At 39.4% G+C, this 16,576-nt stretch overlaps 2 protein-coding genes across 2 annotated transcripts in view; one reads left to right on the forward strand and one right to left on the reverse strand.

Moving 5' to 3' along the window:
- Window positions 1–3,513, reverse strand: part of LOC115234290 (hemicentin-1-like) — a 100,819-nt gene extending 97,306 nt beyond the window's left edge. The window contains exon 1 of the mRNA XM_029805256.1: window positions 1,247–3,513. Within this exon, the coding sequence (XP_029661116.1) occupies window positions 1,247–1,388 (142 nt within the window). The 5' untranslated portion in view covers window positions 1,389–3,513. The remainder of the gene's footprint in view (window positions 1–1,246) is intronic.
- LOC115234288 overlaps window positions 1–16,576 on the forward strand; it is a 292,623-nt gene that overhangs the window by 195,220 nt on the left and 80,827 nt on the right. The gene's annotated exons all lie outside the window — the stretch shown is intronic.

Here is a 16,576-nt window from a genome sequence, read left to right on the forward strand (position 1 = left end):
GGAAATATATGATCGTATTTTTAGGTTTATTATTTCATATATTGAATTACTATAGAATCGCTCATCGTCCGCAGACAGCTAAACAACGATTAAATAACGCTTCCTTTCCTTTTATATAGATACTCTTTGACATTTACAATTTTTACATTTTCTTTGACTTTATTACATTGTTATACGCTTGAGTAATTTGTAAAGATTAATCCTAATAATGATAGTATTAACGTAACTAACATATTTTTAGAAAATTCCTTATTTTATTTAAAAAAATAAGAGCTTATTACAATCAAAGATAGTTTCAAATAAATATTCAAAAATTATTTAAAATTTAGATAATGTCAAATAATGTCAAAGACCGTTAGAGATTTCAGTAATTAAAAACTTGTTTAAAAAATTCAAGCTTTCTCTCTTTATTCTACCCTCTCTTTAGAGCCACGTATATGTGTCGTCCGATGAATACAATTACGACTACGTACGTAATAGCGCGAGAGATTTTAATCACAGAACGGTGTTCCTATCGCTAATGATATGCATCGACCTCGCGCGGTCGTACCCCCAGTCGGATTAAAATTCCTACAATTATGATTTACATTGTAGATCCGACTGCCGCGATAAAATAACACGGCCGTACATGTTATTTTAATTTTTAAATACAGCTGTTATAGCATCGCGGCATGTGTGATGCACACAGCGATCGTGACGTTTCAAGGACAGTTTCGGCGGGTGCGAAATGCCCGATTAATTATGAGACATCGGAGAACGCCGTTAATGATATTCAGAAGCACCTTTCCATTTATATCCCCCTCATCGACTAACACCATACTCGAGTTTCGACGAGGGGAAGAGAGAAATTGAACGCGGTCGAGCGAAACTTCCTCGAGGATGAGGTCGATGGTAATAATCCGCTGTTTAAAGTTCCCAACAGCCTCGTGACGAGGGACCGTGAAGATTTGATTTAATTCGTCGCGTCACGATCTTCGACCCGTGAGCTACGCGAAACCGCCGCGGACACCTTAATCCTTTTGATACAGAAAAGTATTGTATTATCTCTTCGCCATCCAAAATATTAATACTAATATTTCGAAAAACAAGATTTTCTATTCCGTTTTTATAGATATTAAATAATTTTTAACATAATCTACAGTGAATAATATACGATCATGATACTTTTACAAACTCTATCGGTTACTATTAACGCATAAATACCTAACTATACCTAACTAGTAACGTAAAGGGGCGCATTACTCACTTGGCTTATCCAGATCGGATAGTTCCACCGATGGCGAGTACGCCGTAGCGGCTCCCAAGACCAGCATCATCACCATCGTCGTCGTCGTCGTCGTCGTCGTCGTCGTCGTCACGACACTCCACCACCGCCACCTCCACCACATTTTGTCTCCCTTTCACGCGCACTACACACACCCTCGATCCCCTAGAGGTCGGCGTAGCACCCTCCGTCCTCCTTTAGTCGTTACGTAGTCTCGCGGCCGTAGCGAGCCGGCACTAATTGCAACCCCCGACGCTGTTGCCGCTCTCGTTGCCGTTGCTGTTGCTTCTGCTGCTGCTGCTGCTGCTGCATTGCGCCGCCGTCCACATCGTCCGTCGTTCCTCGTCGTCGTTTCGTTGCTGCCGTCGACGTGAACCGATACGAGCCGTCCCCCCCTATCTGTCTTGTCGCTCACGTACCTGTCGTCATTTAATGAGACGACGACTATTTGTCTTTCGAGCCTCCCAAGAACAAGACACGGGACCTCTAACAACGTATGTTATGATCGTTCGGTGTTCCCCATCTTACGCCACAATATTCGTTCTCCTTATCTCGTGAGAGATCCTTCCTTCCTAATTAAAGCAACTTTCCGTTGTACAACTTAAGCGCGTCCAATTGATCTCTCTATCAGATTTTCCAATCGATGTGGAATGCGATTCTCAAAATGGAGAATGCGAGTAGTTGAAATTTTATTTGCTCGTTTCGTTATCGTTTTGCTTTGTTTTTTTTTTTATTATAAACGATGCATTCTTCTGCGTTAGGTAAATTTAATTGTAGAATTTCACGGGCGTGCGTCGGACGAGTGGATGATTGTTGGATTTATCGGGTAAACGAATACGTAACGGAACGGAGATTCTTCCGACAGCTTCTCTGAGTGGCGATTATAGTTTTATTGTCTATAGCAGGGTGGATTGCAGCTCCACTCAAAGGCCGCTTTCCTCGGATTCCGAGCGTTTCCGTCTCGATACCCTGTCGCGAGTCCCACTAATGCGTTCGATCGCGCGGTAAACCTCTGCGGAATGGAATAAAATATTCGCCGGGTCGCGACTGAACTTGCAAAGTGGATTCGACTTGTCTCTGAAATTCCGGCTGTCGAAACTTCAGTACGATACACGTCCAAGCGCAACTAGGTTGCGAGTCTGATAAATTTTCGAAACACTTGGAGGATTTACTACGTTCGTTTCCGACGTAACCGTATTTTCTCTTCTGCAACATCCAATCAAGCATACATACATGCAATATATTGTTTAAAAATAAAAAGATTCAATCGGAGAAAATAACTTGGGGAAAAAAATTATTTCAATTTCTCCTAAACTATACACGGGTGTGATCGAGTGAGAAATAAAATTGTTTAATCGAAACCTTTCTCTGATAAATTACGATGATAAATTACGAAGCTCTTTTCGTCTTGCTGGTTATTGAGGTGATGGGAATGTCGGAAATTTCGAAACGCTGACGCTTATCGATCGCAGAACAAATCATCGTTTTGCCACACTACTCCGATTGTACTTTCCGCCGCTATATTTCACCCTTACGTTCCGACACGATGACCTCGTCAAGTAACGGCCAAATATCGAGCGCGATCACCCGGGTGCGTACGAAATTGCTGACCAAGTTAATCACGATCGACGTATCGATATCGACGTATCAATTCAAGTGCGACGAATAGTTTCGGCTGTAATGGAACGGTCGATTATAACCGGACACAGTGTTACACACAGCCACCAGATCTGTGATATTTACTTGGAGCACAGCTCGCGTTCGCGATCGAGGGTTTCGATTTTTCGCACTTACTCTTCCTTCCCCAGCCCCGCGGCAATGCACCGAACGAGCACGTGCGATAGGGGTGCACTCGCGAGAGACGATCTTAAGTGCGCGCGAAAACCGAAGAGGTCAAAAGTAGCATAAAAAAGAATCGATAACGTAAGACGATGTCACGATCGAAGAACCGTGAACCAAGCGTGCGAAATTCACTCGCGTCCAACTTTATTTTAAGCGATCGCGTTTAAATATCGGTGAAATGCAATTATGCCGTAGCGTTTCTCGCGGATCGTAACTTCCAGGTCATCGATCGGCACTAGCGAAGCACGTCGCGCAATCGTCGATCGATAGGGTGACGATGACACCGTGCGCTCTCGCTCCAATTTTGATTCATGAATCACTCGCGTCGCGCGTAACGACGTTGAAACGCATCGGCGACGAATCTCCCCCGCGACGAAGCCACATCGAGCCCTGACCCGCGGCGGCTCGGTACTGAAGCCATTGAATATCGCGAGGAACCCTCGCGAGTCGTTTCGGCTCGCTCCGTTCATGCTCGGTCATCTTCGGGCACGCTCGCGCCGTACGTCCCGTCCTGGACCCCGTCTCGTCTCTGCTATCTTCCTCTCCCGCTCGCACTATCTCGCGTGTTTCGCTCCCACACACACACACACACATACACATCGTTCTTTCCTACCGTCTATATCGCGGAGAACGACTATGATTTACCGGCGCGGCTAATGAGTCGCCGCGCGGTCCAGGCGCGGATGCGTGAACGTAAGATTTTCGATGAAACGAGAGAACGAAAGTTGGCGATAGGACGGAATGCCAGGGTCGTTACGCTCTTACTAATTCTAATGAGGCTTCACGGTGGGAGAGAGGAGAGAGGGGGAATTCTTGCGTATCGAGGAATCAAACTGCTGTTGGAGAATAAATTTCATTTCAGAAAACAGACAAATAGTTTTTAATTAAACGTGTGGGAAAATAATTTGTCAAACAGCTGATTACTTTTGCCAGAGTTATTTATTATGAAATTTTAGATTATTCTCGGTGAATTTATAGATTCCGAAGACTGTGTTTACTTGTTGAAAGAAGATACTGTGCACATAACGATAAATATGTCTTCGTAAAATAAGAGCACGCGTACTTACGTCACGCGGAGTGTGTTCATGAAAACTGATAGTTCATGCGTACCTAGTGCATGCGCGAGATAACCGCCCTCGAAGCTTCATGACTCTCTCTACGAGAACTCGCTCCAATCACGATAAATTCCGGCTTTCGTGTTTCCATCGCTATCGGCAATCGCCTGCAAATCACTTCCTAATCCTCGAGTAAGGTATCTACGGGAAGGTACCTTTCCTAAATCCGCTTTGAATATCTAAGCATGCCCCTATATAAGCAGTATCCATATCGTTATTTTTTTATTTTCTAACTTGTTTTTCATTTAATATCTTAACATCAGTGAACTTGAATATCAGTCTTTTATTAATGTTAAATACTAACGTTATAGACAGAATAATTTAATTCTTGCAATTATGAATCACCCATTGCAATATTCAACAAAATTTCATTATGTCCAAAATATTCTATCACTTGCACGCTTTGCAAGATATAATTGCATAAAAATCATTGATAACTGACATGATTGACTGATAAATGAGGAATGTCGCACTAATCTCTCAGCAATTTATTACTATATTATTAATCGACGAATCAAAAAGTGATCAATGATCATATCGAATGATATTTTATTCCATGCAAAGGCACAGTAAATTCATACACAATGATAAAAAATATTTAATAACATTTATGCGTTTTAATTAGATCGATATTCGAAGTCAACCATAATTGACGGATATCACTATTTGTTCAATGTTCCGCGCGTTCTTGATAAAATTATATATTTTAATTGATACAATATTTATCTAATATATGCGCAAGTAAATATTGACCGTTACCGGTAATATGTAAACCAGATTACGCGTTTTCCGCCACAGTGTATTCAGACAATCACAAAAAAAAAACAGAAATATTATTTAAGAGACAGATTGGTTCCTGATCAATTTTATGAAGCGTAGTGAAACGGAATTCGATTCTCGGGTCATTGATCGAAGACGCCCCGGCGAAGCTAAAAATATTTCGAGAGATACAGGATAGAATATCGAACTAATTGTAAGAATAAAAACAATTAAAATATGAACATTCTTGGTTTCAATCGCGTTATACCAAATACATATTGGTTTTTTATTTTCAAAGATAAATATCTATAGAATTAATGTGTCCTCGATTTTTCGAAATCAGCTAATATATTTTGTTCACTTTCTTTATTCCGCACTCAATCATCGTTAATCTATAACGTAATATTTTTCGTATTAACACAATGTGTGCACGTGTTAGCTGGCCGTAAAAACCGTTCATTTACGTATCGAGTTAAAGGTAATCGTTCAAAGAGGCGCAATCGGCGGTCCTCATCTACTACATGCACACACGAGGGCACGATGCGCGCGCTTCGTTTCATCCCGAATCGCCGATATTTTACATCGAGCACAGAGCCTGCTTTCATGGATGCCCGGCGAATTGGAACTCGACACCGCGTCATGCATCATGGTACATCGTCGGACACCCAGGCTGTTAACCCAAAGCGTAAGCTGGATACGATGTTATAGGCTTCCCTATGTACTCTTCGACTTGTCGAATAAACCATGAAGCCTGTCAGTCACATCGTCCTCCTACTCGTCTTCCCGACCACCGACGCTCTCGTATCTCTCAATAGGATCGCGTAATCCGAAAATCGGGTTTTACGTCGTCGTTTGACAGGTGCTACAAAGGCAATCGATTATACCGCGGAATTTGAGAGAGCGGCGAACTCCAATTCGGAATATCTTAATTACACGCCCTATCGGTACTTTGATAACTCGTTTAATTCCCGCTTTAATGACGACGGCGGAAGTAATCGATATACAACCGAGAAAAGGGTATCCCTCTCCCCAACATGTCTCTCTTTCTTGTTGTTTATGTTTCTACAGAGTTTTTTCATTTATGTCGAGTTTATAAATAATACGTTTGCTAGTTGTTGCCTCGTTCTCTTTTGATATGCGATCTTATTTCCATTGTATAATTACTCGCAACTTTATTTATATATTCTGTTGAACTTATTAATATTTTACGATAATCTGTTTCTTAATAATATTTTATTAATACCTAACTATTCGCGCGTTAAAAAAAAATATTATCGTATGAAGAACATGTAACAGAAAAAATGTAGCGTTTTCCTTGATTTTCGTGATTATCGAAATTTTTGTAAGCGGATTGCTATGAGAAAACACGATGAAATACCCATTCAAACTATATGCATTTCGGTAGGAACGTCGCGCGATTTACCCATGTGCTCTTATCGTGTCGTTTAACAAATAATCTCGACATTTGCTCGACATTTCGCCTCCCACCGCCTATTGTGCTCGCAAATCACTCGCCCGCTAAGACATCCGAGTGAATAATGGTCCTGTGTCTCTTATTACTGCGATTTTCGCAGAGTCACAATAATATCGCTCTTTTCAGCCATGGGTGCGGCGAAAGAATCCAGATTCCTAAAATCTCCCCTGTAGCAAGCTGAAGAGGCGAACATCGAGCTCCTGTTCGATCATAAGCGCATCATTAATCACAGGACTAATGGCTCTCGCTATTTCCACTATTGTCGCCATTATCGGCAAAATCGATCGGGGAAATGGAAAATCGCTCCGTTCGTTTGTTTCGCCCGAAAGAAACGAGCGGGATGGCTAAGTAGAGGGTGAGAAACATTTCGATGGTCCCGTAACGGTTAACGGTGGTGCGAGACGGTCGGAATGTAACGCGGCAGACAAACGGGGAGGGAACGGGTTTCGGAATTTATGCTGGTGTTTACGCGAAGTGGATGGCGTTCTACGGTTGGTAGAGAATAGTTATTACGATCGCCGGAACACACCACGCCGTCTTTCGTCGGAGAGGAAAATTCTGTCCCTCCTACCCCGAGTCCGTTCATCGGACACATCGTCCGTTTGTATCTCGCGGCGCTATGCGATTTTTCCACCTTCATTCCGGAACGATCAACGGGAAATGAAATAGACGAGAGAAACGGCGAATCGGCGCGGATTTCCGGAATTACGGGCGGACAAAGTTTTTCTTAATTTCCAGGGGACCAGGTATGTCGAGGTATAAGCGAGCGTTCTTGAATATCCATTACTCCGTGCAATTTCTAGAATCCCTTCGGCCGCAATCAGAAGAGGAAAATGACTACCCTAATGCAATTTTACGAAATTCCCGCCTTTTGCGTTCGGAAGTTTTCTGATTTAGCGCTGAATGTTCTCGGACGCTGTATTCCTTTGGCTTTTAGTTATGAGCTGTTTTAAAATGAATTATCAGTATGAACCGCTAGCAGAACGGACGTTATTGAACTGGGCCGTGGTAAAAGTTATGAATTACTCCTAGAGAAGTAGCAAACTCTCGGGCGAACTTTCGCGAAGCCGAAATCAAGTTTAACATCAACCTACGCCACGTTTCCCTGGGATATCACTTCCGACACTAGCCGCCATATGCTAGTGTGAGTTTTCGTTTTCGCCGAAAAACCTCATACATCAAAATTTATTGCCGCTTTATGACTTATATTTTGCCGTAACTCTCAAAAACTACTGGCCGCAACTTCAGACCAACTATTTCATTATATAATTATTTACAATCTAATATTTATAATGAAATACTGCTAGTCTACCAACGCAATATAATTTACATTTTGATATCGAGATAAAAAATTCAATGAGCGTCATCTTTTTTCCGGTTCTCGCATGCCGAGATTATTATCGCGCGATTGACCTGAAATATTTGAGCGTCCACTCTTTTGTTTGAGTAACCTACGGCGAAAGGGGCTTGCCAAAAAGGTGCGAAAGGCAGGAGATGCCGCGATCGTCTCACGAGAAAAAAAAAGACGTGTTCGGGCAGGCGATAATGGACGACAAGGCGTGCTACGAATATCACGTCTTTCGCACGAAGTGAAATCTGCATCTCCGTTACACCTGCACCGCTACACATGGGAACCCCATCGACAAACTACGCATTATGCAGATGACGCGTTGTCCGATGAACGAAAATCACGCAGTCTTCACACCTTTATCCCGCCTCCGCCACGGCCTTCGCATTTTTACGAAGAAAAGAACTGCCAAGTACGCGTACTTCATATGCGTCGCGCATTTTATCTGGCTTTGCTCTTGACGGGTAATTTGTTTCTTCTTCGAAAATATAAATTCGAGAAAGTTATCGTGTTGATAAATATACCGGTCGACACAATACGATATATATCGCATATCCGTGTGGGATGGGTTAAGCTAAATTCCCCGAGGGATTTTATTTTAAGCGAATTTATTTTCATGTTTAATTATATATAGATTTCCGCCGATATTATTTTTACCAAAAAGCTTTTGAAATATGTTTGGTACTACGTGTTGCTAAACAAAGTAATCAACATGTATCTACATTGGAAAAAAAACAAACGTTGGCGGATTAATATAATAGAGATCGAAAAAGAAGCGGAAAATAGCAAGAGTCGAAAACAATGTATGAAAAAGGTAAAATAAAAGCGATCTTTCGCCAAGGATTTCGCGAATACCGGCTTCATTGGTCGTTTCAAAACCCCTCCACTTTTAGGGCTTTCCTCTTAACGAGGAACGACTTGTCCTTGTTACCACGCTGGGAAAACAGAGATCAGGAGAAACGTAAGCGGGAAAGATGTTTCCTTCTGAACCGAAGGATTTGTAGAGACTGCGGAAGAATCAGTTTCGTATAGAGCAGTCTTCCGTAAAAGCAAAGCCCAATACCGTTGACGACACATGTCCGACATATGCGAACGTTTTGTAAAATTTTTCTACGTATGTATGATTGAAAACCCGTGGGAAGCGATAAAGCCATCCAAAAAAAAAATATTTTTCTTGTAAAAATAAAAATTAGATAAATCCAAAAGAGAAAAAGAAAAATTTTTTTTGTATACTTTTTCTTATAACTAAAATAAGTAATTAAGATAAATAATATTGCACTTTTTCCACGACAGAAAGAGCAAGAAATGGAGTCAGATAAGGAACAGAAAAATTAAAAATAAAATATTTTAGATTGTGTGGTCATTCAACCAGTGGTGAGCAGCAGTTATTGGTTCTTCCAGGTATAGCGAGAGCGATCAATACTCGTGCACAGTTATTTCTTGCGAGCCCAATAGTATTACGCCACAATGATAATTAAGAAGCATATTCTCAGACTTCTACTGGGATATTGTTTCTACTGGGATATTGTTCTTGACCAACGATCTAAAGCAATATTATTTATATCACTAATTCACTCGTATTTAATATATTCAATATAAGTAAAAGGGAAAAGATTGGAGATGATTAAATAAAAATCGTTTAAAATATAGTAAATATATTTTTTTTATACAGAATTATCTTGCAGACACATATTTTAAAGCTTAAATTTTTATTTTATTTTGGATTTGTAGGAGAGTATATTTTTGTATGTAAACAAAGTATATTTTCGCTATTTTATTTTGCAGTTATCGTTGTTAAAAATGATATCCGAGAGTGATAAATAAAATATTTTGAAACGTAAAAACATTAACCGATTTTTTTATTATGAAAAACAAAAAACATGAGGATAACGACAAAGTTAAATTTACTAGAATAAAAGATAGTTATGTTTTCAACTTTTTTAGCTTTATCATGGTACAGAGACACAATATTGTGGCACATGAGTTACACCTGTTACGGAGCTTAACGCAAAGATACAAGAAATAAGATAAGAAAAAATAAGGGAGGGAGAATAACTTGAAGCAAGAAAAACGCGACTATTTTGTTATAGAAGATTTGGTACTCTAATAATTTTTTATTAAACAATGCGAAATAAAGATATTTTTGATATGAGAACTTTTGTAAATTGTGACTCACGTGAAATGAGGTTAATTTAATATATATAACTAATGTATATTATTGAATTAACTACGAAGCTGCAAATTATTAATACTGTGTGATATGAAATATCGATTATCTACAGTATGGATATACATTAATTTACCAATTTTTTATTAATTGATAGGATTATCTAAAATAAAGAACAATAAATAATATAGCATAAAACTGAATACACACTATACGTCACATCATCCTTAATCGGGTTTAATAACATTTGTAGTTTTAAAACTGACCAATCACGACTATTCCTCTGAGAATGGAATGACTGTGTGGATTGGCCAGTTTTAGAATTACGGATGTATTAAACCTGATTAAGAGTGACGTGTAAACGTAATCATTGTATCGTTAATCTGTGTTAAATCTTTTTATGAAGCAATACACACACCGACGGTCACCGATAACTGGATCGTCGCCGATATTTAACGTTCGTATTAAATAAGTATCTAGATGTTGTCAAGCTTTTTTCAATATGGAGCTGTCATATTTCCCAGAAGTTTATTTTAACGTCATTTTAACAATTGTCTACTAATATAAATTCTTGCTATTTTCGTATTAATATTAACCTCATAAATGTTGCGAGTGGACACAGATACAATTCCTCAATTTTCTTAGCCTTTGAGCGAACAATAAAATGCTCGCAAACAACGCGTCATGTATACAACGGAACAGAAATGTTTCCGTCAATCAGATATTATACTCTAACGTAACGTAATCTTTCTTTACTCAGCCGATGGACACATAACCGATTTCCGAGTTAATTCCAGCTCGAGGTCTCGCCCGATAAAGGGGTTTGTTTCGTCGTCGCTTCTGGATGTCGCGAGAGCCCTTAATTTCGACACGTCGCCCTCTTCTCGCCCGTTTCATCGCCCTTGGGCTCGCGTTACACGTTACACGCGCGCGCGTGTCATACACGATTATCCCCGTGCGCGGCCAAGCATCGCATCGGTCGCGTTATACATCGCGATTCTACTTGCAACATCATTACGCTATGCATCAGATAAAAGCGTAATTAAAGGGTTTGCGCTTATACGCGAGAGCCATGTTTCGCCGCCGGGCATTGGAAGTTGGAACGGAGGGGGTTTCGGATAACGCAGAAAGAGAGATAGAGAAAATTAAAGAGAAAGAGAGAGAAAGACAGAGAGAGAGAGAGACACACAGAAGACCGGTAAATTGTAAAACGTGACGCAGATTACACGCAATGGCAGTGGTCGCTCGTAATAATAAATTGTCATCGACGAGCCAATGTCATAAACACCGTGCGCGATCGTAGCTCATGGTTTCGGCTGGATATTTCGCCAGTTCAGCGAGAAACAGGATCGCGTAAAAAAATTGGCGAATACGCACCGATGGGCACCGGTACAAAGCACTATAGATTCATTGATAGCGTATGAATAGTCCTTCATAATGTTATTTTATATTTGCATCAATGATTTGATTATATCTTAATTAACTAAGAATAAGCAAAGTAATTTGGTCAGACAATATGTCTATGTATATTATAATGAAAGCGAGAGAGGGGAAAGAGACAGATAATGAAAATCTCTTTTGTCCTGATCTTTCATTATAGCTGAATATTAATATCCGATTTTAAGCATGCAATATTTTGTTCTCTTAATTACTAAAAGATAATTTCAGAAAATTTTTATCCAAACCAATTTAGTCAAATTTTATTTAATCGTTTTACCCTATATCTTAATTATTAATTATTTATAAAGACATAGCTTTATCTCTGAGATAATATTATTATTATAGATTTTTCATCTTTCCGATCTTTTGATCAGAAAAGTATAACCAACTGTTTTCCTTTATGCTTAATATAAAGCGATCTTTATTTAACAATGAACATCATTTAAGACTTCGAATTAGCTCAGATGATGTATTAAGCAGTGTAGAAGATGTAGACAAAGTGATTAATCTTAGGGAAGTAATTTAATTAAGGCGAGGATGACACGCGGTTAATTTTACCCTTTGTGTGTAATTGCCTAAGTTGGCAAGATTATCCTGCAAGCACGAAAATTGCTTGCATCTCATAACGTGCGATTAATACAACAATAATCCTATGCGAGTATTATACCACGATAATATATAACCTGCAGTATAAGAATAAAGCCTTTTCAAAGTTATATGTGATGACGTAATACAAAAATCTTCTTAATTTAATGACTTCTAATAAATTCTATAAAGAACGTAAGAACTTTATTTTCTGTTTAAAAATATTCCCACATAATTGTAAAATAATGTAATTAACTTGCTTTAAAAACAAAGCTATTAAAAATATTTATTAAAAATTTAAATTTAGTTAAAGTCGCGCGCGTAGCTTTTTATAGCACGTTAAAAAGATATATATAAGATATAAGATACATAAATATATATAAGATACGTAAATATTATAAACAAAAGATATAACAAAAACCGATCAATAGCGATAATTGATATTTTATCATGGTCATTTATCTATAATCAATCTCTTTTTGTTTTCCTCAATTAGTAGACGTGCATCCCCCCGTTCCCTTCTCTCGTCAGAGAGACATCCACGATAAAAATCGTCAATATTTTTCATGACGGCCAAGCACCGCAATGTAATGGATACGACATCGAAAGCCCACGTAGTCGAAAGCGTACGTATATTCGTACACGCATCCAACGCGTGCAAACAACCAATGCGGTACACGATACGTCAGAGCGCAGGGAGGCGAGTTATAAATTTAAATTGTGCCACACGACAAAACGAGCCCCGGCTCTATTTGCAGATTGAATTGCCGATATTAACGAAAAATTCATTAAATACATGCGATTTATAGATTATGTACGTACGCGCATTAATAGCGCCGGGGGCCGCTCGCGCCACGCAATTTGGCTTTCGAAATTTTGAATGAGAGATAAAGGCTTCCTCGGCCTGCCCATTCCGATTGTTTAATCTTTATTGCCGCGGTACGTTTGATCGTAAATATTGTTATTTAATGCGAGACCGATGGCGCCATATTGATCAATATAAAGGATTTATCGGCCGCTATAAAATAGATCTTACGCTATCGTTATTCGCTAAAATGAATATTGATGCGGCCGAAATTTATAATTGCCATAATATCTCCGGCTTTAATCGCGTCTCCATTTTAATGTTACGTTGCGCCGAATTGTCCTTGTATTGTTAAACAATGAATACATGCACAAGCGTTAAAAAATCGAAAGGTAAAATATATTCCGATCTCTTTGTCAAACTGACAATTGATTTCCGAAACCTCCCTCTTTGATACATATTTATAAAATATTACTGTACCACAAAAAGCATTGTTGTCCGGGAGCTAGAAAATTGCTGATATACATTTTAATGACTTCATCAGCGAGCGTAGAATTTTAAAAGAATAGCAATCAAAATATCGAGAATAGGTTTCAGCGTCTAGATCCTAAATTCCTCCCGAATTGTCCCTGGACGGAGCTGCCCGTAATGGATGAGAGCCTAGGGCTCAACCGAGCATAATGGGATAAGATAGCCGACGGATAAGGTGTTTCTCCTCGCCATACATACGTCTAACGTGTCCTCCAGGAGATTCCAAGCACTGAGTCACGTTCCTTAATTGTTTAAGTGCAATTAGTTAGTTCGTCGGCTGGTAATTACATGAGGTTCTCCTATGCGGTGGCATCCGGAGCTCTCGAGCGAACCCTTGTTTAGACTCTTTTCTTTTTTTTACCAGAAAAGCAGTTTTCCACGATTTCCCGAGAAGCAACGATGACCGTCATTTCCGGCAGCCCGGGGCGTAGTACGACGACGGACATTGTCACGTGACGGGTAAACATCCATTACCTCGACGAGACGAAGCGCCTCGGTTCCGGCCGAGGCCTCCGACGATTTGGCTATTTTCAAAGGAGAAGTAAATCGATCCAGTGACCTTCGACCCCTCGCAGAGCGAGGGAAAAGGTCGCTGCCCCATGACTAGTCGTTTCTTGGACGGATATCTGGCGAAGATATTACGATCTCTCTCGATTGCATTCGATCGTCTATTTTATGAGCCTCTTCTCCGATCTGGATTAGGAGGGAGAGGATGATATAAGGTTAATTTCAAACGGATTATCCTTCCTTCGTTTCTAGAACGCGCGATTCGTCGTGGTCTTATTTGGTGCAGTGAGAGGCGCGGCGCTACTAGAGTTAATTCATCGTGAAACGATATATGAAATGAAATAAAATGGCACGTAACATCTTGATTGGCAACTAATCGAAAGAGTAAACAAAAGAATTCTTAAAAAAATAATAATCTGTGACAGGATCATTTTAATAAGATACGTAGCATTAAACATGCTTTTACTTTCGATTTCGTTTTACATATTTGTACACAGCTTTTAATATTCCTAGAAAATCAAATCATAGTATAATATATAATGTTCGATCTGGATTAGGAGGGAGAGGATGATATAAGGTTAATTTCAAACGGATTATCCTTCCTTCGTTTCTAGAACGCGCGATTCGTCGTGGTCTTATTTGGTGCAGTGAGAGGCGCGGCGCTACTAGAGTTAATTCATCGTGAAACGATATATGAAATGAAATAAAATGGCACGTAACATCTTGATTGGCAACTAATCGAAAGAATAAACAAAAGAATTCTTAAAAAAATAATAATCTGTGACAGGATCATTTTAATAAGATACGTAGCATTAAACATGCTTTTACTTTCGATTTCGTTTTACATATTTGTACACAGCTTTTAATATTCCTAGAAAATCAAATCATAGTATAATATATAATGTTTTTTCGATTTTGTATATGGTTTGTATTTTTCATTGTTTGTACGAGAATAAATTTCTAAAGAACTTTTCCAGAGAAAGTATCTGTATTTAAACTTGCTGCTATATTGATCCGTTTAATCTCACAAAATCAATAAGATATCATAAATATTGCATATCGTTATTATCGTTAACTTGTCTCTTCAATTGAGAGACTGTTTGATCACTGCCGACTGCGGAAACATGTAAATCCGCAAGCGCGTGATTGTACGGAATCTGTTATTACACACTCGGGAAATTTCATTTATCGTGACATTTGTCACGTGATTATGTTCGTAATTAGCGAAATAACACCTGGACATTTAATAACTCATCAGCTTTACTGAAACGAGCGGCGTGACGTTTTCACAATAGGCGCCCGCCTATATTGGCGTTGAAAATGTAACGATTTTCATCTATATAAACAGTTCGCATTCGTTTACACGGAATATCGGTCACCGCACATAACACAAGCATAGGGAATAGCTAAACTGCATCAGGTACGAATTAACGTTTCGCGAGAAGTCGTTGACTCGCTTATCACGATCGATATCGACATTGGTATGTTACTGCTTTACCACAATTTTATTAATTAATTCGTTAATTATTTAGTCTCTCCCTCTCATCTCTCTCATGTTACCTCTATTATTTTGAAAATGGAAAAAGCTGATAATATAAAATAGATACAAATATACTTATAGAAGAATTTTTTATCATGTTTTGTCATATTCTTAGCGAACAGTTGAAAAATTATTGAAATATCAAAGTGTCATTTTGGTAGAAAATTATTATTCTCTATTAATATTTCTTACGATTTTCCCTAATAGTACAGCTTTCAGTAGCGCTACATTATTAATTCTTAAATATACCGCGTATGTGACAGGCTGAGATTTCAATGAGCAATCTAAAAATTGTCTGACAAAATTATAATTATTTTTTCTATTGCCAATTATTATAATCACGCCGTCCATGTATATCATTTTCTTAATTCTCTCTCTCTCTTTCATGGTGATAATCGGCTGCGCTGATATCGGCAGGCTAGACCGAGAACTATCGCGTTCAAAATTAGCAGCGGAAACGTGCACGATTCCGAGACCAACTTTATATCGGATAACTCGGTCGAAAGTTAAACCGTGCCCAGGTATCGCTTTGGCGAAGCGCAACGCGCTGCACCGTACAGACTCAGACGTCATTTAATCGGACATTCCTCTCAAGGTCTCAGGGTCCCGCCGTCTCGTCCTGTATCTCTTCCGCTTCGAGGCGCCGCGTCACGATAACCCAACGGTGCCAAGGTAACTGCGGCAAGTTTCATTCCGGGATTACGAACCGAGGGTTCCGAGGTCCTAGACGAGGTCACCTACCTACCTATCTAACGACCGCTCGATTCGCAGTCGAGAGACCTCGTATTACAAGACGGGACGAGCATCATAATGAGAGATGCGAATTACAGGAGACGGAAACTGCTCCGGCGCCGGGATTCTACCACGAGTTACTACATAGTTTGACGTGACTGACAGAGACTGTTAAAATCAGCGACATGATCAAAGGCGCGGCCGGGACTTTTTTCTGCTTTGGATCGCTCGCTTGAACTTTATCAAACAGTCGCGGCTTGTAATTTACATCGGTGGGAAAATTCTGTACGTAAGAAATTTTTTTGTAATTACTGCACCAATATGTATATATATAGGCGGCCGGGAGCTTTGGATCGCTCGCTTGAACTTTATCAAACAGTCGCGGCTTGTAATTTACATCGGTGGGAAAATTCTGTACGTAAGAAACGTAAGAAAAATTACTGCACCAATATGTATATATATATATA

This window comes from Formica exsecta, unplaced genomic scaffold (genome assembly GCF_003651465.1).
Source record: "Formica exsecta isolate Colony F162 unplaced genomic scaffold, ASM365146v1 scaffold2, whole genome shotgun sequence".
In the NCBI taxonomy this organism is placed as follows: domain Eukaryota; kingdom Metazoa; phylum Arthropoda; class Insecta; order Hymenoptera; family Formicidae; genus Formica; species Formica exsecta.